Below are 23,145 nucleotides of genomic sequence, written 5' to 3'. Positions count from 1 at the left end.
GTAGTTTCTTCCTATTGAAGATTTGGAATAGATGTAGTACTCCATTGGGTTTGAGGTCGATGTGACCTCGATAGCGGTTTCGGGTGGTTAGTCTGAAATTACAGTGTGTGGGTACCAAAAAGTACGAGAGTAATCCAGTTGACATATATAAGATTATAATGAGCATTGACACCAACTCCCTCTAATTTCCAGGCGCTGTACTATGTTTTAGTGCTGTACAGCGCTGCGGAATCAGTGGCGCAATATAAATAAATGGTGGTGATGATGATTATTCCTAAAAATATTTTTTTATCCCTAGAAATGTTTTTTGATTTGTTTTGTTTTTTTGTCATTTAACAAATGGACATTACAATTCCTGTTATTCTGTATATTTGATGTCATGCTAACAATTCTTATATTCTTTAGGCTTTTATAAATTAATATTTATTAAAGAGTAGTAATTAAAGTGCAAACAATTACATTTTCCTAAAATTCTGAAACCCTGTCATGATGGTGATTGCAGGGCATTCATTTCCACATAGATGACACAACATGCTCTTACATGCCCATCAGCAAAGTGTCCCTGGAAAAGATTTAAAAATTGTATTGGGTATGTTATAAAATGCAGATATAAGGTAACTGTTATTAGCCTGTGTGAAGTCTTTACAATTGCACAGCCCTAGTAACAGGTCTCTCCCATTTTGGCCACCGTTGTTTGCACATTCACCAAATAGATTACTGAACAGCCCATGCTTGGCTAGTATTCTTTTTTTTTTTTTTTTTTTTAATGCAAAGCCTTATCTAATGGAAGCACGTGAGGGAAGAGCATAGCTTTAGTAGCATATGTTGTCAAAGCTTTTATAGAAAGTTTAAGGGAATCTTGTATTGTTTTGAATAAATCTACTTGAGAGTTGAAACAAAATCTAGCTTCTCAGACACATCCATCAATTTATACACCCTGAATATTAGTATTTTATTGTGAACCAAATATTTACTTGCCTTTCATCTCCTCCTTATGCATTTATCTGTCTTTCTCTCTCTTTTTCTCCATTTTAGTTCTCTAAAGTATTTGTAGTCTGTGGCAACATAAATATACTTTTATTTTTTCCCCCTTACAGTAGAAAAACCTTCACTAATTCCAAAGATATTTCTGGAACCAAGTTCAGAAGATGTGGAGATCTATGGGTATGTGTAGAGTGTGCATAAAGAAACGTGTTGTTTGATGAGAAGTAGTGTAACTTAATCATTGTTTCATGGTTTCAGGTCTTTACTATTACTTTAGGTCAACATTTTAAGTAATAATGCAAAGCTGCATGATATAAGAAATAAAAATCGGGGAGCTACTCAGGGCTGTTTGTACATATTGCATACTTAAAAGCAACAAACAAGTTGATATAAAAACTTACGTTGACGTACAATGTTAAGATTAGTGGGCAATTGAAATGCCACAAAATAAGTTACTGTACTTGTAACAAAATACAGAGCTCAACCAAGTCCATAACCTAGAGATTACATAGTCAAGCTGTCACTCTCCTAAAATATAAAAATAAAAACCTGCCTATAGAGGGCAATAGGATCAAATGGTGTGATAATGAGATGCCATGTTGTCATACTTAGATATTACATGTGAAATATCTAATTGTATTACAAAAATAATCGGAGCAAAATTTATCTAGACTATTTTCCGGTTTACGAGTAGTAGATCAGTTCTAAACGCCAATATCCTCCCTTGATTTTAATACCTAATCTGTTTTGTTTTTGTTTTTTCATTTCAACAATGTCCAATATGTTGATTTGGAATACATAATTATTTGCCAAAACATATTTGTCACTCTTACTGTTTTAACTAGTAAAACAACATAGAATTAATTAGCATTATGATTAAAGTAATGCCTCCTATTTCTACCCTTCAGTGCAAACCTGTAAAAAGCCAAAAATGTTTACAAGTGATCCATGATATTATCCCTCCTCCTCTTGATGGTTTCTCATTTGTTGTAGCAGGCTCTGGCCCGATCCACTTGGATTTTTTAAATGATTACTTGAAAGTGCCTGACCGATTTTATTTCTCTTTCATCCAGTCTGGGGGACACTGCTTACCATGGGTTGTGGAGGGGAGCTTGGGGAGTTGGCACCTAACTAGTTAACTTTAGTACTGCCGACAGACCCCTCCCCTCTACAATCCCCCTGCCCCCTCTTGTTCAGTTTTTTTTAGGTGCCCGTGAGTTGGGCTGTGTTTTATTGTACTGTTAGTAATTTTCTTTTATTTCATTTATTTTCTTTTGAAAAACTTTTTTTTTTTTTAGGTGGCAGCGCTGGTGTGTGTTCTGCTATAGAGAACACACACAGCAGAACAGCAGCAGGCACTTCCCTGATCAGATGAGAGCCAGCGGCTCTCACTGACAGGGATAGATAGAACGAGTGCCTGAATTAGGAGTGACAAGCTGTCACTCCTGAAGCCTCCCCGATAACCGGCACTGCCACTGCAGGCATAGAGCGCCGGTTATCGGATATCTGTAATAGCGGCGGCCATCTTGGATCCAGACAAGCGCTATTTAGGAGGAGAGGAAGAAGGGGGCTATACTAGGATCCCCCCTCATGCATAGGAGGGGGCATCTGGTACCATCCGCTGCGGAGACCTCCCCTGGAGGTCTCCATTACTCTGCCACATTAACCCCGTTTTTTTTTTACTGATTGGGAGCTGCATGGACCGCATTACTGAAGGGGGAGAGCTAAGACATAGAGCCCCCCCCCCCTCCTTCCAGAGAGAGATGGTCTGTCCCAGTCTTCTGGCGCCAAGGAGAAGCCCGGGAAGAGAGATCAGAGCTGTGGGAGCAGACACCAGGATACTGCTGCTGGACTTCTCCCCTGTTTGGCCTATGGGCTAAGTATTGATTTATTTAAACACATATTCTGTACTGCTGTGTACAAGTGGGCTAGTAGGGGTTATTTTATAGTTCTCCTACTTGCTTATGTATTTTATTGTGTTTAAACATTTTACAAGTACAACTTTTATATCTAGATAAGTTGATTACTTGTAGTTTACTCCTCTCTCTCTCCACTCATTATATGTCTCTCTCTCTCTCTCTCTCTCTCTCTCTCTCTCTCTCTCTCAACTCAGCTAAATTTTACAATTTTAGTCTGTGTGTTTGGTGTGCCTTCCTTTATTAAGAAATGTCAGATAAGGGAAAGGGCCCTATTGCTAAATATTTTACATGTTCTAAATGTCATGTTAAATTACCTAATGGCCAGAAGGACCCGTTGGCGCTATGCTCTGCCTGCGAAGCAGAGGTCCCATCTGCGCAAACCCAGCAAACGTCAGCCCCACCGACTGAGGAACCGGCCTGGGTGGCCTCCCTATCGCAGTCGGTTTCCTCTTTAGCTCAGATGGTTTGCCAATCCAATAAGTTGTGGTCTAGTGTTGTTACCTCGGTGGCTAATAATCCTAGTACACAGCTGGGCCTCCCTACTGCCACAGGTTCTATTGGAGCCTCTATGCCAGGGCCTTCCTCCTTACAGATGGACCAGGCCTCTGTTCCCACAAAACCGCCATGGTCCACAGCATTTAAAAAGGGTTTGGATAAGCTGAACCAGTTACTTGAATCCCCTAACATCCCGCCTTCTAAAAGAAAGCGTCCTAAGTCTGATAATCCCCTTATGGTCCTTTCAGACTCTGAGGAGGTTTCAGAGGAAGAAAGGGAAATTAATTCTGATCCTGACCAGGTTCAACCTTTGAGTCAGGAAGAAAGTTCTAAAAGCCAATTTATTAATGATTTGGTTTTAGCAGTAAGACAAGCTTTGGACCTCCGAGAACCGGAGGATCCTATTCCTAGAGACAGAAGTCTTTTTAAGAAGGCCAAAAGAAAGGCTAGCCGTTTTCCACCTTCTGTAGAGCTTAAGGATATTGCTGAAGGAGCCTGGAAACAGCCTGATAAAAGGTTCTCTGTACCTAAAAGATTCTCCTCCCTGTATCCGTTACAGTAGGAAGATGTGGCCCGCTGGGAGACTATTCCAAAAGTTGATATCCCTATTGCCCGATTGGCCAAACACACACCTTGCTCCCAACCCCAGGTTCAGCATCTCTGCATGATGTCAATGATCGTAGGGTAGAGTCTCAGCTGAAATCTATATTTGCAGCTGCGGGTTCTTCCTTTAGACCCACTTTTGCTTCAGCTTGGGTGGCTAGAGCCATGGAAACATGGGCAGACCAGTTAGCAGAGGCCTTACAGGACTCTGACTTACTTCCCCTGGCTTTGCATTTAAAGGAGGCATCGGGGTACCTTTATGAGGCGGCCCAGAACACTGCAGCTGTTTCATCTTCTTTTCAGGCTGCATCTATTTCTGCGAAGGACGTTATGGCTGAAATCCTGGGAAGGAGATGCGGAATCAAAAAAGTCAGTGGAAACCATTCTTTTTTCTGCAGCAGGTTTGTTCGGCCCGGAATTGGATACCCTGATCTCTCAGGCAACGGGGAGCAAAAGCACTTCCTTGCCGGTATTCCATAGTAGGAGCCGTAACCCTCGGGTCAGCTCCTTTCGCCAGCCCTTTCGGGGGACTTCCTTACCTAGGGGTCAGTCCTTTCGAGGCAGGCATCCCAATTCTCGAGGCTCCTCTGCCAGGAGGAGATCCTCGTTTGCAGGTAGGCATCATACCTCCAAGACCCAGGAGAAGCCTGCGTCCTGACGACCACCCTGTTCCTTTGAAGGGGGCGCCAGTGGGGGGACGTCTGTCTTTGTTTCAAGAACAATGGACAGCGTCCTCTCAAGATCCTTGGATTCGGGGCATTATATCAGAGGGGTACAGGATAGACCTACTGGGCACGGCTCCACATCGTTTCTTCTTAACTCCGTTACCCCGAGATCCATCAAGACGCCAGGCAATAAAGGATTGTGTCGCCTCTCTTCTTTCTCAAAAAGTTATCAGCAAGGTCCCAAACTACCAGAAAGGACAGGGCTTCTATTCAAACCTGTTTCTGGTCAAGAAGCCGGACGGCTCCTTTCGGCCCATCTTAAACTTAAAGGGCCTCAATGTGCACTTAAGGGTGGACAAGTTTCGGATGGAATCCCTGAGGTCAGTGATAAACGGCCTAGAAAAGAATCAGTTTTTGGCGTCCATAGATATAAAGGACGCTTACCTCCACGTTCCCATTTGGATCCACCACCAATCTCTCCTGAGATTCACAGTGGGATCCTCCCACTATCAGTTCCGGGCCCTCCCATTGGGCCTCTCCACAGCGCCGAGAGTTTTTACGAAGATCATGCCGGTTATGGCAGCATGTCTTCACCTACAGGGAGTTCAGGTAGTTCCTTATTTGGACGACCTGCTCATCAAATCTTCCTCGGAGATTGGCTTAAGGCATCACTTATCCCTCTCCTTGGCAGTTCTCGAGGGCCATGGATGGCTAGTAAACCTAAGGAAATCTCAGATGATCCCGTGTCAACGCATGGTTTTCCTAGGGCTTATTATGGACACCAGTCAGCAAAAGGTATTCCTGCCCGTTGAGAAGATCAGTTTTATTCAGAATGTAACAACTCAGGTCTTGACTTCTCCCAGCACCTCAATGCACTTGTGCATGCGGCTGCTGGGAAAGATGGTGGCCTCCTTCGAGACCCTTCCATTCGGTCGAGCTCATTCCCGATGTTTTCAGTGGGATCTGCTAAAAAAAAATGGTCGGGATCCCACCTACGCTTGGATCTCCAGAAAATATCTCTATCCCCAAGGACGATAGAATCACTCCAGTGGTGGCTAGTCCTGGATCACTTGAAGGTGGGCAGGTCCTTTGCTCCATGCTCATAGATCATATCCACGACGGACGCCAGCCTAAAAGGTTGGGGGGCGGTAATCCTGCACCTCCGACTCCAGGGACTTTGGTCGGTTCAGGAAGCAGCCCTATCTATCAATGTGCTGGAATTGAAGGCTATTCTTTTAGCCCTCCGGGGGGCCCAGTCCCTCCTCCAGAACCAACCGGTCAGAGTCCAGTCCGACAATGCTACAGCCGTGGCATATATCAACAGACAGGGAGGAACCAAGAGTGTAGCTGCAATGAAGATTGCCGCTCAAATTTTGGTTTGGGCAGAACAATATGTCCCTGCAATCTCCGCAGTTTTCATTCCAGGAATAAGAAATTGGGAGGCCGACTACTTAAGTCGAAACCAGATGATGCCGGGGGAGTGGTCACTCCATCCGGAAGTTTTCCAGTCTCTGGTTCAGAGGTGGGGTCTTCCGGACATAGATCTCATGGCCTCCAGACACAACAGAAAGGTTCACGGGTTCTGCGCAAGGGCAAGAGACCCCTTAGCGGTGGCAGTGGACGTCATGACGATGTCATGGGAATTCAGGTTGGGATACCTATTTCCTCTGATTCCCATGCTTCCTCGCGTACTCAGACGAGTAAGACAGGGGGGTCTGCCAGTAATTCTGATATCTCCCTCATGGCCGTGCCGATTCTGGTACGCGGAAATAATCTCTATGGCAGAAGGACAGGGAATTCCTCTTCCATCTCGAGACGACCTGCTCCTGCAGGGTCCCTTCCGTCACCAGAATTTACCTCAGCTCAGTTTAACGGCATGGCTGTTGAAGCCAGCCTCTGGAGGGCTAGAGGTTTTTCTCCCAGAGTAGTAGACACTTTAATGCGAGCCAGAAAGCCGGTTTCAGCTCGCATATATCATCGGATTTGGAGAGCTTACATCCGATGGTGCGAAGACAGGACATGTCCCTCGTCTTCCTTTCGTCTCCCTCGCTTGTTGGCTTTCCTTCAGAATGGCCTGGAGGCAGGGCTTCGATTAGGTTCCCTTAAAGTTCAGGTATCTGCTCTTTCAGTGTTTTTTCATCTGAAACTAGCGGATTTACCAGATATCAGGACCTTCCTCCAGGGAGTCCTGCATATTCAACCTCCTTATGTTCCGCCTACAGCACCACAGCACATGGGATCTTAACCTGGTGCTGGATATGCTAAAAGGACCTCCCTTTGAGCCTTTAATTGGCGCAGATTTGAAGTGGTTGACCTGGAAAGTCCTTTTTCTTTTGGCTATTGCATCTGCGTGTAGGGTATCGGAATTAGGAGCACTGTCTTGCCGGGAACCATATTTGGTTTTCCACGACGACAGAGCTGTGTTGAGAACCCTTCCTTCCTTCGTTCCTAAGGTAGTTTCGGCCTTTCACCTGAACCAGGAAATTGTAGTTCTGGTCTTTTCATCTACTTCCCATTCGGATCCGCAATCTATGGAAAAGTTAGATGTGGTTAGGGCTCTACGCATTTATGTCAAAAGAACTTCTCTGATTAGACGTACCGATTCTCTATTTGTTCTTTATGATGCCAATAAGAGAGGCTGGCCAGCCTCTAAACAGTCCATTGCAAGATGGATTACGGCAACCATTAAACAGGCTTACATAAGGGCTAACCGTCCTGTGCCGGAGAGACTAACCGCCCATTCCACCAGATCGGTAGGGGCGTCGTGGGCAGCAAGAAATGGGGCTTCTGCAGACCAGCTTTGCAGGGCAGCCACCTGGTCTTCTGTCCATACATTTACAAAATTTTACCAGTTTAATGTATTTGCATCCACTGATGCAAATTTCGCTCGTAGTGCTTTACGAGCGGGATTTTCAGAGTAGTCCCACCCTTAGGGGGCTGCTTTAGAACGTCCCCATGGTAAGCAGTGTCCCCCAGACTGGATGAAAGAGAAAAGAGGATTTATGTACTTATGTTAAATCCGTTTCTCTGATTCTGTCTGGGGGACACTGCGATCCCTCCCTTCTGCTTTTCTTCTGTGTGCTCATGTTTGACTGGCCTTTACTCCTTGGGCTTTTTAATTAACTGAACAAGAGGGGGCAGGGGGATTCTAGAGGGGAGGGGTCTGTCGGCAGTACTAAAGTTAACTAGTTAGGTGCCAACTCACCAAGCCCCCCTCCACAACCCATGGTAAGCAGTGTCCCCCAGACGGAATCAGAGAAACGGATTTAATGTGAGTACATAAATCCTCTTTTTTCATAAGTAGATGACCATTATAACTCTGAAACTGTTCCCCACTTAACTCTTCTGTGGCATTATATTATGGATAACGTGAAATTAAGCGCAGTCAGATTTGATTAGTTCACTATTGATGAAGACCTATGCATCAATGCACTTGTTTATATTGTTTATAAAAGTTTTATTTGGTTTTTCTCTTTCTCTAAGATCCAATACAAAAATGATTACATTCCGAAAAGGTGACAGCGTTGGCATGCGTCTTGCTGGTGGCAATGATGTGGGCATATTTATAGCTGGCGTACAGGAAGGAAGCGCTGCTGAACAAGAAGGCCTGCAAGAGGGTGACCAACTGCTTAAGGTATACTCTGAAAGCAAACTTGCCCAATGATGTTTGGTGATCAAAAAGAGGATTCTGATGCACATACAGCTAACATGTCAACAGTTCAGATTCTCCTCAGGTGCTGGAACCAGGCTGGTTTTCTCATTTAACAAGGAAACTATGTGATTTGATCCCTGGGTGTCTTATTGTTACAACACTGTGATCATTAGGAGTGATAATCTCTGCTTTCTCGTTGGGTTTTGCTGCAGAAAGTGGTGGAGCTTGGCCACGTAGGGCAGATCTCCACCTGTACTTCAGTGGTAATAGATCAATAATTTAACATTCATACACTGGGAAGATTTTGCAAAAATTGTTGTCCCTAAGGTATATATAAACCCCTTAACACACAGTAGTGGTAGAACTCCGTCTGCCTGATTTGTGCAGGTTAAATAGCTTGAGAGCTGCCATTCAAGAGTGGCAGGGAAATGAACAGAGAATATAGGTGTGCAGGGGAAAGAATGTGCTTTCAAAATTAAAAACATATGGTAATTCATGCGGCTGGTCTTTTAATTTTAGAGCAAAAAACATACACTATTATAAGTACTGTAACCTCAAAAATGTTCTTTGCTTATTTGTGATTAGAACAGTGGCCTGACCACGTCCCTAATGACATCATATCCCACCCACAATATTGTCATACATTCCTTAACCCAAGGTCAGGCCATCCAGTTATTTTATTCTGAGAGCATTATCACATCTCTCTAAAACTGAAAATAGATTTTTTTTGGAAAGGATAATGGATTATGGAAATTTAAAACCATTAATAATACAAGAAGACACTGGTGAATAACCTAAATATTTGTATAAATTTACCATTTAATCTTTGCTTTAGACAAATACAAAGAGAAAATATAAAATATAGAGTAGTTTAGTATAGTCCTTTTATATGATAGAAAAACTGGAAACATGATCATTTGTCAATTTCTGATGTTTCTGCTTAATCCTATGTCCTTAGGTAAATAGTCAGGACTTCAGATGTATTGTTCGAGAAGATGCTGTTCTTTATTTGTTGGAAATCCCAAAAGGAGACGAAGTAACCATTTTAGTCCAGAGCAAATATGATGGTAAGTTATTATTGCTTTATGTAAGACTGTGGATAATAAATTGAGAAACCTTTGACCACTGTATGTGTTGGGGCATGTAATGTAGTAATGCAAAAATTCAATTTGCACTACTCTGTTAAAACCTGATGTTGAGTTTTGTGGCTCAGCCGGGTTGGGGGGGTGGTTGTAGGGGGCTGCCTGAGGGTAAGGGCTATAAACACTTTATTAGCGTGTACACACTCATATAGGATCTGGGTATTGATAGCAAAATAATGTCTATTTTGCACATTTAACTTTAAACATAACAAACAAAACAAGGAGGGAAACGTTCTACAAAGGAAGAGAAGTACTATAACACGTGGACATGTTCTGAAACTGGATTGAAGTGGGTTCCAAGAAAATTTGAGGAACAATTACTTCACAGAAAGGGTAGTGAATAATTGGAATAGCCTTCCATCAGAGGTGGTAGAGGCTAATACAGTAGAGCAATATAAACATGCTTGGGATAGACATAAGGATACCCTTATAAAGAATAAAGGATCAAATAGGGTTTGAGGTTACCATAGGTTGCAAAATGGGAGAACTAGATGGGCCAGGCGGATCTTATCTGCCATCAAGTTCTATGTTTCTGTGTAAGACCCTAAAATTGGACTTGGCCTAGAAGAAGGTGCATTACAACACAACATAATGAAAGTGCTCCTGTTGTATATACAGTAATGGCAGTTATTTTCAGGTCTGAACCAATATTTATTAAAATGCAGCCTTTCAATTCACTAGTTCTGTTAACTTGATGGACTATATTTGAATATTGTTTCTGCTTTTTAAAATTGCTGACACTGTTTGCATGTGCCCGGTGTACTTAAAGAGGGAGCATTTTAACAAAGCATTTAATCTAATACTATGCATTTAGTTCCAAATGCGTTACATGCCAAAATTCTGTATTAGCCAGACTGGACCTGTGATGCATACCTAGGGCTCCCAAATGTGACTGTTTTTTCTCTTTCATCCAGTCTGGGGGACACTGCTTACCATGGGTTGTGGAGGGGAGCTCGGGAGTTGGCACCTGGCTAGTTAACTTTAGCACTGCTGACAGACCCCTCCCCTCTACAATCCCCCTGCCTCTTCCTCTTCCTGTCAGTTTTTTCTAGGTGCCCAAAGGAGTTGGGTTTGTTTAGAACAGCTAGTGATTTATTTTAATTTATTTTTAATAACTTTAATTTTTCTTTTATTTTTAGACATATATAGATTAGGGCAGAGCTGGGAGTGTGTTCTATATATAGAGAACACACTCACAGAAACTGGGCAGCGGTGACCGGACTCTGTCAGAGGGAGTAGACTGCTCTCAATGGCAGAGCATTTGCGGTCACAGTACAGAGTGAAAAGCGGTCACTCTTGGAGGCTCCAACGATAACCGGCGCTGCCATATAGGCATAGAGCGCCGCTTATTGCATTACTTCGCCGGCGGCCATGATGACGTCATCGGTCCGCGGAGGTGCACAGAAGGAAAAGAGTCGGGGCCATACCAAGATCCCCCCTCAGGAAAATAGCAGGGGGCATCGGGGTATTCAACGCTGCAGGAGACCTCTTCAAGGGGCTTCCATAACTCTGCCAGAAATAAGGATAAGTTCCTTTTAAAAAAAAAAAAAAAAAAGAGGAGAGACAGAAAGCTGCAGAGGGGGAACTATCACAGAGCTCCCCTGGTCTGCAGCACAAGTGGTACAGTCCGGACTTCTGGCGCCAAAAAGAAACCCGGGAAGGAACTTATCTTGGAGGGAGCAGGCACCAGGACACTGCTGTTGGACTTCTCCCCTGAGTGGCACTTTTGGCTAAGTACCAAAACCTTTCTTTAACCATTTACAAACTGTATTTTGTGGTTACAAGAGGGAGGCTAGTAAGGATTATTGTATTTTCTTACTTGCACATATATCTTTTTATCTGTTACACACATACAAGTACAACTTTTATTACAGATCTCTCAAAATTATCTAAGTGTGTTTGGTGTGCTTTTCCTTTTAAAATGTCAGAAAAGGGAAAAGGCTCTATGCCTAAATATTTTACATGTTCCAGATGTAAAGTTAAATTACCATGTGGGCAGAAAGACCCATTGGCGCTCTGCTCAGTCTGCGAAGGAGAGGTCCCCTCTGCGCAAACCCAGCTCCTTCCAGCCCCACTGACGGAGGAACCGGCCTGGGTGGCTTCCCTGATACAGTCGGTTTTCTCTTTAGCACAGATGATCTCCCAATCTATTCAATTGTTATCTAGCGTGGCAGCCTCTGTGACTAGTAATGCTATTACACCTGTGGGGCTCCCTGCTGCCACAGTTCCTACTGAAACAGCTATAGCAGGACCTTCCTCTTTCCTTACGGACCAGCCACCTGTATCCACAGAACCGGCATGGTCCTCAGCATTTATAAAGGGTTTGGACAGACTTAACCAGTTACTTGAATCCCCAAACCTGCCCCCAGCTAAAAGAAAGCGGCTTAGATCCGCTGGTCCTTTCAGATTCGGAGGGATTTTCAGAAGAGGAAAGATAATCAAATTTGAATTCTGACCAGGTTCAATCCATGGAACAGGAAGAAAACACTAAATATTAGTTTATTGATGATTTGGTTTTAGCGGTGAGGCAGGCGTTGGACCTCCCAGAAATGGAGGATCCTAGTCCTAGAGACAGAAGTCTCTTTAAGAAGGCCAAAGGGAAGGTTATTCGATCTCAATTAAAATCTATATTTGTAGCAGCGGGTTCTTCCTTTAGACCCACTTTTGCTTCAGCTTGGGTTGCTAAAGGCATGGAAGCATGGGCACAGCAACTGGCAGAGTCCTTACAGGATTCAGAATTGATCACATTAGCTTTACATTTAAAAGAGGCATCAGGGTATATTTATGAGGCGGCTCAGAGCACAGCATATGTGTCCTCTATTCAGGCTACGTCCGTTTCAGCTAGAAGAACGTTATGGCTGAAATCCTGGGAAGGGGATTCAGAATCAAAGAAATCCATTCCTTTTACAGCCGCAGGTCTGTTCGGCCCGGAATTAGATAATATGATTCCCCAGGCAACGGGGGGCAAAAGCACCTCTTTGCCGGTCCTCTCCGGTAGAGGCCGGGCCCCACGGTTTAGCTCCTTTCGTCAGTCCTTTCGGGGAACCTCCTTGCCCAGGGGACAGTCGTTTAAAGGTAGACAACCGAATTCTCGAGGCTCGTCTGTCAGCGGCAGGTCCTCGTTTGCAGCTAGGCGCCAGGCCTCCAAGACTCAGGAGAAGCCTGCGTCCTGACTGCCACTCTATTCTCCAAGAGATGGCGCCGGTGGGGGGACGTCTGTTTCTTTTTCAGGAACAGTGGGCAGCGTCATCCCAAGACCCTTGGATTCGGGGCATTATATCAAGAGGGTACATGATAGATCTGCTGGGGCCAATACCACAGCGCTTCTTTGTAACCCCGCTATCCCGAGATCCACAAAGAAGACAAGCAATGCAGGCCTGTGTCGCCTCTCCTTTCACAAAGAGTCATTTGCAGGGTCCCAGACAACCAGAAAAGGAAGGGATTTTATTCAAATCTTTTTCTGGTCAAGAAGCCGGACGGGTCCTTTCGACCCATTTTAAACCTAAAGAGCCTCAATGTGCACTTACGAGTGGACAAATTTCGTATGGAGTCCCTGAGGTCGTTGATAAACGGCCTAGAGAAGGATCCGTTTATGGCGTCCATAGCCATAATGGACGCATACCTCCACGTTCCCATTTGGAGAAATTATCAGTCTCTCCTGAGGTTCACAGTGGAGAACTCCCACTATCAGTTTCGGGCTCTTCCCTTCGGCCTCTCCACAGCTTCAAGGGTCTTCACGAAGATCATGTCGGTGATGGCAGCGTGTCTTCACCTAAAGGGAGTTCAGGTCGTTCCTTATTTAGACTATCTACTCATCAAATCCTCCTCAGAGATTTGCTTACGTCAGCACTTATCACTCACCATAGCGGTTCTCGGGAGCCATGGTTGGCTGATAAACTTAAAGAAATCCCAGGTGGTTCCGTGCCAACGCATGGTCTTCTTAGGACTCATCATGGATACCAGTCAGCAGAAGGTGCTCCTGCCTACGGAGAAGATCAGTTCAATCTGAACTATAACATCTCAGGTCTTGTCCTCTCCCAATCCCTCAATTCATTTGTGCATGTGGCTGCTTGGGAAGATGGTGGCCTCCTTCGTAACGATCCTCTTCGCTCGGGCTCATTCTCGATGCTTCCAGTGGGATCTGTTAACAAAATGGTCAGGATCCCACCTACGTTTGGATCTCCAGAGGATCTCGCTGTCTCCGGGGGCGAGAGAATCACTCCAGTGGTGGCTGAATCAGGATCACTTGTTGGTGGGCAGGTCTTTCGCTCCATGGTCATGGATCATAGCCACAACAGACGCCAGCCTGAGCGGTTGAGGGGCGGTAATCCTGCACCTTCGGCTCCAGGGACTTTGGTCTGTTCAGGAATCAGCCTTATCAATCAACACGTTGGAGTTGAAGGCAATTCTTTTAGCTCTTCAGGGGGCCCAGACCCTCCTTCAGGGCCACCCAGTCAGAGTTCAGTCCGACAATGCCACGGCTGTTGCATATGTCAACAGGCAGGGAGGAACCAGGAGTGCAGCTGTAATGCGAATTGCAGCTCAGATTTTTGCTTGGGCAGAACAGTATGTTCCAGCAATCTTGGCAGTGTTCATTCCGGGAATAAAGAATTGGAAGGCCGATTACCTAAGTCGAAATCCAATGATGTCGGGGGAGTGGTCACTCCACTCCATCCAGAAGTATTTCATTCTCTAGTTCAGAGGTGGGGTCTTCCGGATATAGATCTCATGGCCTCAAGACACAACAAAAAAGTTCAGTTTTTGCGCAAGGGCAAGAGACCCCTTAGCGGTAGCGGTGGACGTGATGACCATGTCATGGGAATTCAGGTTGGGATACCTGTTTCCTCCGATTCCCATGCTTCCTCGCGTGCTCAGGCAAGTGAGGCAAGGCGGTCTGCCGGTAATTCTAATAGCTCCCTCATGGCTGCGTCGAGTGCGGTACGCGGACATAATCTCCATGGCGGAAGGACAAGGATATCGTCTTCCTTCACGAGACGACCTTCTTCTGCAAGGTCCCTTCCGTCACCAGAATTTACCTCCGCTCAGTTTAACGGCATGGCTGTTGAAACCAGCCTCTGGAGGGCTAGGGGTTTCTCCCCCAGTGTAGTGAACACTATGCTGCGAGCTCGAAAGCCGGTTTCGGCTCACATCTATCATCGTATTTGGCGATCCTATATCAGATGGTGCGAAAATAAGTCCTGTCACACGTCTTCTTTTCGCCTCCCTCGCTTACTGGCTTTTCTTCAGGATCAGCTGGAAGCAGGGCTCCGTTTAGGTTCCTTAAGAGTTCAGGTATCAGCACTTTCAGTTTTCTTTCACCTGAAGTTAGCGGATTTGCCAGACGTCAAGACTTTTCTTCAGGAAGTCTTACCTATTCAGCCTCCCTATGTTCCGCCTACAGCACCATGGGATCTTAACCTGGTACTGGATATGCTTAAAGGGCCTCCCTTTGAGCCTTTACTTGTGGCAGATTTTAGGTGTTTGACCTGGAAGGTCGTCTTTCTTTTGGCAATTGCATCGGCATGTAGGGTGTCGGAATTGGGAGCTCTGTCTTGTCGGGAACCATATCTGTTCCAAAAGTAGTGTCGGTTTTCCATTTGAACCAGGAAATTGTAGTTCCGGTCTTTTCATCTACTTCCCATTCTGATCAACAATCTATGGAAAAGTTAGATGTGGTTGGGGCTCTCTGTATTTATGTCAAAAGAACTTATCAGATTAGACATACTGATTCTCTGTTTGTTCTTTATGATTCTAACAAAAGAGGCTGGCCAGCCTCAAAACAGTCCATTGCGAGATGGATTACTGCAACCATTAAGCAGGCTTACTTAAGGGTTAACCGTCATGTGCTGGAGGGACTTACGGCCCATTCCACCAGATCTGTAGGGGCGTCATGAGCAGCGAGAAATGGGGTTTCTGCCGACCAGCTTTGCAGGGCAGCCACCTGGTCTTCTGTCCACACATTTACCAAATTCTATCAATTTAATGTATTCACATCTGCGGATGCAAATTTTGCTTTAGAACGTCCCCATGGTAAGCAGTGTCCCCCAGACTGGATGAAAGAGAAAAGAGGATTTATGTACTTACGTTAAATCCGTTTCTCTGATTCTGTCTGGGGGACACTGCGATCCCTCCCTTCTGCTTTTCCTCTGTATGCTCTTGGTTGATTGACCTTTCTCCTTGGGGCTTTTTAATTAACTGACAGGAAGAGGCAGGGAGATTGTAGAGGGAGGGTCTGTCAGCAGTGCTAAAGTTAACTAGCTAGGTACCAACTCCCGAGCTCCCCTCCACAACCCATGGTAAGCAGTGTACCCCAGACGGAATCAGAGAAACGGATTTAACGTAAGTACATAAATCCTCTTTTCTCTTTCATCTAGTCTGGGGGACACTGCTTACCATGGGGACGTTCTAAAGCAAAATTTGTAAAGTAAGTGCATAAATCCTCTTTTTTCTCACGCCATACAGTTTACCAAATACTTGGTTTTAGATTAAACATTAACCATACTTGTCCACTAGACTCGGGAATTCTGTGTAAGACTCCCGGAAGAGCAGGCCCCACCCCCTCTGCGCCTGCAATTCCGCTCCCCTTTGGTATCTCTTAGAGGGAGGGGAAAATTCTAAAGTTGGCGTGTATGACACTTAGAGTAACCTATTCCCACTTTTCATGTCAATTTGGTTTCATCAACTGCTTGAAATATAGGAAAACAAATATTGCGAGTGAAAAACTTTGGTTGGAAAAAAATGTGTGTAGTAAAACTGGCACACATAGGAGCCACACCCATCCCTGAGTTGCAGTGTTCTATGTATTGCATTTAGCTAGACAGCAACACACAGAAGATTTGCTATGGGTTTGTGTTATGTATTTGAAACATGTTATATAGAGCTAGCAAATTTGAATTTCACCTGTAAAATATATTCATGCGTCAATCCAGAAATTAACTACATCTTATTGTCCGTCGTTTGAACCTAAATCCCTATGACCTTCTTCCTATTCTTGTGGCACATATGCAGTATTTTAAGTTTTTTATTTTCGAATACAATTGTTTTGTGCCAAACACCTGTATAAATTCAATATGATGATCTTCATAGATGTGTAGATGGTATGTATATAGCTTTATTGTCTGCTTAGTATGCTCTAATGCTACTGCGGCTGTGAATAGGATTTTATGTTTCAAATAAAAAATGTATTGGAAATTATTGCTTATTTCATTCTTCATAACTGTCTAAAAATAAAACTTCAAAATGTATGTGTGTGTTTGTGTTTTCTTTTTTGAAACAGCGAGGGACACAAAGGTAAAATGTTTGAGAAAACTGCAAGTTCTGAACAAGTTGAATTTCTTTACTGTTTATAGAAATAATTTCTTTGGACCTTGGACAAAAGCCTTATCTCACACTTCTTTCCATTCTTTATAGTATACAAAAACATTCTTGCCTGTGGCCGAGGAGACTCATTCTTCATAAGAACTCATTTTGAATATGAAAAGGAAGCTCCACAGTTCCTGGGATTCACAAGAGGCGAAATTTTCAGGGTGGTTGACACGTTATATGATGGGAAGCTAGGGAGCTGGCTGGCTGTTAGGATTGCAAATGAGCTGGAGAAAGGTGTTATTCCAAGTAAAAGCAGGTACTCTTTATTTTACTTTTTTCCGAACCATGTTTCGCTGAGACAGTTAGTTGCATTTCACAACATGTTTGTGGCTTGAAAAATAAACCTAGCTTGTTAGTGTTTGTTTTCTGTAAATTTACATTGGAGAATAGCTAGAGACACTTCTCCAAACCAGTAGATAAATAGGATAATGCATCAAGCCTGCTGGACCTTTGTGGACTTATTTAGTGAGACTGTCAAACTGTGAATACTGTTTGGATATGCTTGGGATGTGGGGGGGGGGGGGGACCATGGAAGTGATTTGCGGGGAATTTCCATACTAAGAACACCCTCTGCTTTCCAGAATAGTTCTGTGCAGAGTTCAATATTGTTTTTAAGACAGAAGTTTGAAATACAGGGATTACGGTGTTAATTCTGTAAATTCACAGTAGTGTCTTTGTATTAATAAATAATGCTTACTAATTACTTAAACTGCTTATATTTTGTTAAAAGGTCTAATAAACAGAAAGTTCAAATAAAAAACACATAACATTTGTATTGCATTATGATGTATAATATATATGAATTGTCACATTGTCAGCATTAACAGAAACTCAAAATACAGGGTTTATCAAATTCTAAGAGCAGGGGAACTTGTTTTAAGTATTCTTAAAGATCTAAGCTAGCCCCTAAATCTCCACTAATTAATTATCCTTGTATATATTATATACCTTGTATATTCTTTGTGCACCATAAAAGCCCATAATCAAAACATATGAGGATCATTTATTTTTTCCTATTCTTCATATGATTTGTTTGCACCATTTGTAATATGATGCCCACTGTATGATTTTTAGATGTCCCTTTGTTGGTGTCTTTGTTGCTGTCTATTTCAAGAATAAATACTTTCAAGAACTCCCCTCCCTCATTGATTATGTGATATTCTATCTATATTCATATTGCCACATATTGTATTGCAATCATTAAAAAGCATAGCTTGTCTAAGCTCTTTATTGTGCTGTTCTGTGGGATGCATATTACTTGCATTATTTGTGTTTGTGTAATTATGGGTTTATGTTTTAGAGCTGATCAGTTGGCCAGTGTTCAGAATGCACAGAGGGGGGCAGGTGGGGACAGGGCAGACTTCTGGAAAAATCGAGCCCAAAGGGCAGGGGCAAAGAAGAATGCAAAAAAGAACCGAGATGACCTGACATCAATGTCGTGGATCAGCACCAAATTCCCTTCCTATGAGAGAGTCCTGCTGCGGGAAGGTAAGATAACGGCTTGTGTGTATATAATACTTCCTGGGGCATATTCAATTAGCTTCCGGGATTGCGACTATGAGCGGCCGCCTCCTTCCCGATACCGCTACACCGCAGATTTTCCTTCTCCCCCATAAGGTAAATCTGCAATGTGGTGGAACCGTAATTGCACTTTATGTGATTGCCCGCGATTCCGGAAGCTAACTGAATATGCCCCCAAATGTCTATTTACAGCCACTATTGTCATTGGCTATTAATTTAGAGAGGGAAAACAAAGTGGTCAGTTAAGAGGCTCACTAACTAATCTATATATATGTTAAGGAATATATTGACTGAAATATATGCAGGCAAAGACGTAGAAGGCAACAGTTTCCTCATAGCTTGCACAGACAAATCATTTAAAACTATAGCATATACATTTCCCTGTTCTGTACATGATTGAACAAAGAAATGTTTTGAGGTTGCAGTCCCTTTTAGCTATAAATGCCACCTAATGTCATGTTGTTCTTGTTGCAGCTGGATTTAGAAGACCGGTTGTGGTGTTTGGTCCAATTTCAGATGTAGCAATGGAGAAACTGGCAAATGATATGCCAGATTTATTTCAAATAGCCAGTAAGTGGTGTTCTGTTGACATATGCACATCTGTTTTTACCAAAGTCTAGAACGAATGTAAACATTATCCTATTTCACTCTTCCAGAGACTGAGCCTAGAGATGCTGGTACAGACAAGTCGAATGGAGTAGTGCGACTAAATACAGTTAGGCAAATTATTGAACAGGTAAGTAGCAATAGGCAAGCAAATGTAATATGTGCGAACATTATTGTGCTTGAAGATGTAAGCTCGGATAAAGAATTCTGACATTACCGCTCTACATATCTTAAATAGACATTACTCATAATTTGTTGCCTGTATGCTTTCTATGTGAAATAGAATTGATGAATAACAGGTCACAGTAATTATAATTTCTCTTTCATCCAGTCTAGGGGGACACTGCTTACCATGGGTTGTGGAGGGAGCTTGGGGAGTTGGCACCTAACTAGTTAACTTTTAGTACTGCCGACAGACCCCTCCCCTCTACAATCCCCCTGCCTCTTCCTCTTCCTGTCAGTTGTTTTTTTTTTTTAGGTGCCCATGGAGTTGGGCAGTGTTTTAGTACTGTGGGTAATTTTTAACTTTTATTTTATTCTTTTAACTTTTTTTTACAGGTGGCAGAGCTGGAGTGTGTGCTAATATAGAGAACACACTCACAGCAGGGCAGCGCAGGCACTACGCTGTCAGATGAGAGCCAGCGGCTCTCGCTGACAGGGACAGGAGGAGATTGAAGAAATTGGTGCCTGAATTAGGAGTGACAAGCGGTCTCAGGGACCGCTGTCACTCCTGGAGCCTACCCGATAACCGGTGCTGCCACTGCAGGCATAGAGCGCCGGTTATCGGATACTGCATTGACGGTGGCCATCTTGGATTTGGAGGAGAGGAGAAGGGGGCTATACCAGGATCCCCCCTCATACATAGGAGGGGGCATCTGGTATTATCCGCTGCGGAGACCTCCCCTGGAGGTCTCCACTACTCTGCCACATAATACTTTTTTTTTTTTTTTCCTTTAAAAGTTTTTATTAAATTTTGCAAAAGTTTAAGGGGTACAGAAATAAAAAAAGGGGGGAGGAGGGAAGGACAATAAGAAAATGGGTAAAAGGGGGGGTACATAGTGGGTAAGGAACACAACAATATATCTGCACCTTTTAACCAAAGAAGATACATCAAAAACCCTTTCAATGCGTTATATTGGGCACATGAATGTACAGGGTGGCCCAAGCTAATGTCATCCAAGTAACCAAAGGCATATACTATACACAACTTTAATTCTTGAGCTCTCCAGATCCGTCATACTCTATATATTTAAGGCCTGAGCTCTTGTACTTTGTTGTGGATCCCGTTTCGGTGCCCCCTCACCCTCTGTCATATATATACATGCCACGCTCGCCATTTCACCAAAGGGGAAGCAGTCGCTGTGGAATAAGGCACTCCAAGTGTTTCCATTTCAAAACTGAAATTGGTTTTAGAAATAACTTTTGCCATTGGAGGAGGAAGGGGCTGTTTCCACGCCTGGCCTATCGCCGCTCTAACGGCTATGAAGATCTGACCCATCACGTATCTATCCCACTTCGGGATTGAAGCTGGATAATGGTGTAATAGAACCAATTCAGGGGTCAAATGTACGTGGTATCTAAATACTTTCTTAAGGAGTAGAGCTACCTCATTCCACAGGGGCCGCAGCACCGGGCAAGACCAGAACACATGGAGTATGTCTCCCTTCTCCGAGCAGTTACGCCAGCAAGATGGAGGGGTGGATGGCCATATTTGTGTAGTTTTGGGGTGGCATATAATCTGTTTACAAGTTTTGCTAACATTTCTGTGTGGTTAAGGCATTTAGTCATTTTAAATGAGTTCAGAAAAATACGCTCCCAGTCTTTCTCCGAAAGATCCACTCTGAGATCTGCCTCCCACTGAAGCTGAACTTTGGGCTTGGGAGGATCCGCCTGCGCTTGCAAAATATTATACCAACTCGTTATGCCTGCTTTGTTATTCCCCTTAGTCAATTTAGAGTAGTATAGTACTATGGGCGGGCCGATTAGTCTGTTCTTAAGTGGTGGGGTTGCAAGCCAGTGCCTGATCTGCAAGTACTCGTAGAAGTCCCCTCTAGGCAAGTGGTAAAGATCACATAGGTAAGTAAATGATGAGAGTCTACCTTAATCAAATAAGTGGCCCAGTGTCTTAATACCTCTAGCTGTCCACCCTGTCAGATTTAAGTCAGGGATCTGTTTAGCTGCCGCTTGAATGGACACATTAGCTGTTGGGCGCACCACCCCCTCCGTATCTCTGCATAGCCGGTCCCATGTTACTAAAGCATCTCTAGTGGTGGTAGGCAAATTATTAGCCGGGGGCCTCCATTCTTTGGGCACCCATAGGAGGTCTACTAGTGGAAAATCAGGGTTGCGGGCGCGCTCCAGGTCCACCCAAGGTTTCTCGACCTGTGGCAGGTACCAGTCTCTCACCTGGGACAACAGACAAGCTTCTTGGTAATTTCTCAAGTTGGGAAGGGCTAGACCCCCCTGGGGTTTCCCCCGAGTCATGCGTTGCATTGCCATACGAGGAGGCCTAGCTCTCCAAATGTATGACTTCATGATTGAGATCAGTTTGCTCATTAAGCGTGGAGGTAAGCGGAAAGGCAGCATGCGGAATAGGTACATTAGTTTCGGGAGGAGTGTCATCTTAAATGCTGAAATTCTGCCCAACAAGGAGACCTCGTAGCACATCCAGGTTGTTGTTAATGATATCAGTTGTGTCTGCAATAAGGAGAAATTCTTGTCTATAACTGAGTCTAGACCCGAGGTTAACTGTATACCCAGATATGATATCTCTGTGGATTTCCATCTGTAATTAAATTTGTCTTTCAACCATCGTAGCCTCTCAAAAGAGACATTAATTGGAAGGGCTTCCGTTTTAGTAGTGTTGAGTTTGTATAGAGAGGCTCTGCTAAAATGGGATAAAATGTTATGGATTGCAGGCAACGAGGTCTCCGGTTCTGTGACAAAAAGCATGACGTCGTCTGCAAACAAACATAACTTATGTACCACTCCACCTACAGTCATCCCCCTGCACTCTTGCTCCATTCTCACTCTCACCGCCAATGGCTCTATCGCTAGAAGATAAATGAGGGGGGACAGGGGGCAGCCCTGCCTAGTACCATTAAAAATAGGGAAATTTGAGGACAGGAACCCGTCGCTAAATACTCTTGCAGAAGGATTGGAGTACAGTGCTAGAATAGCTTTCATAATATCTCCCCTAAATCCAAATTGTTTGAGAACTTCTATCATATAGGGCCAGTGCAGTCTATCGAACGCTTTTTCCGCGTCAAGTGAAAGTAAGAGCATGGCCTCTTTGGTTTTGTAGGATTGTTCGATAAGATGGAAAATACGCCTCGAATTATCCGGAGCTTGCCTGCCTTGTACAAAACCTACTTGGTCTGGATGTATTCGATTGGGTATAACAAAGGACAGTCTATTGGCAATGAGCTTTGCAAAGATCTTGATATCTGTGTTTAAAAGGACTATAGGCCGATAGTTTTTACAGTCAGAGGGATCTTTCCCAGGCTTGGGGATGACTATAATATGAGATTCTAGCATCTCGGGAGAGAAGCTTCCTTGTTCAGTGCCAGCATTATATAGTTTCTCTAGTATGGGGAGTAGGTCTGCCTGGAAGGAGCTAAAGAATTTGGTAACATATCCATCTGGGCCCGGTGCCTTGCCCCTAGGGAGCTGCTTAATTACTTGTTTGATCTCTTCCTGGGTCCATGGGGCGTTTAATACTTTCCTAGTGAGGGGGTCTATGGAAGAGGAAGTCCCTCTAGGACCGAGGACACATCTACCATACTTGGATAATGGGTGGATGGGTCCGTCTGCAAATTGTATAGGCTAGCGTAAAAGGACGCAAAGATATCTGCTATCTCTTTCGGGTTGGAGCGTTTGGTTCCCTTGGGATCTACAATGGCCTTGATACGGTTACGAGCCTGTACTCCCTTTAGCTTCCTTGCCAGCAGCCTCCCTGCTCTATTTCCTGCCACATAGAACTTTTGTCGCAACTTTTCTAACGTAGTGAGGGTGCGGTCCAAAAGCAGTTTTTGTAACTCTGCTCTCACCAGAGAGATTTCAGTTCCCAGGGTTCTAGAAGGATTTTTTTTATTCCTTGTTTCTAGGGTAGTAATCTTAGACTCTAACTCTGTCTGCCTGTACAGATTTGCTCTGCGTAATCTAGCGGCCACCTGAATTATTGTCCCTCTAAC

At 43.9% G+C, this 23,145-nt stretch overlaps 1 protein-coding gene across 4 annotated transcripts in view; it reads left to right on the top strand.

The window, feature by feature from the left end:
- Positions 1-23,145, top strand: part of TJP2 (tight junction protein 2) — a 114,493-nt gene that overhangs the window by 67,014 nt on the left and 24,334 nt on the right. For all 4 annotated transcript variants that reach the window (XM_075208657.1, XM_075208640.1, XM_075208649.1 and 1 more), the window contains 7 exons: positions 1,098-1,164; positions 8,150-8,300; positions 9,277-9,385; positions 16,871-17,081; positions 18,126-18,313; positions 18,821-18,916; positions 19,003-19,082. In XM_075208657.1, the coding sequence (XP_075064758.1) occupies positions 1,098-1,164; positions 8,150-8,300; positions 9,277-9,385; positions 16,871-17,081; positions 18,126-18,313; positions 18,821-18,916; positions 19,003-19,082 (902 nt within the window). The remainder of the gene's footprint in view (positions 1-1,097; positions 1,165-8,149; positions 8,301-9,276; positions 9,386-16,870; positions 17,082-18,125; positions 18,314-18,820; positions 18,917-19,002; positions 19,083-23,145) is intronic.

Source organism: Mixophyes fleayi, chromosome 1, assembly GCF_038048845.1.
Source record: "Mixophyes fleayi isolate aMixFle1 chromosome 1, aMixFle1.hap1, whole genome shotgun sequence".
NCBI lineage: Eukaryota > Metazoa > Chordata > Amphibia > Anura > Limnodynastidae > Mixophyes > Mixophyes fleayi.
This window is presented reverse-complemented; position numbering and strand designations above follow the sequence as displayed.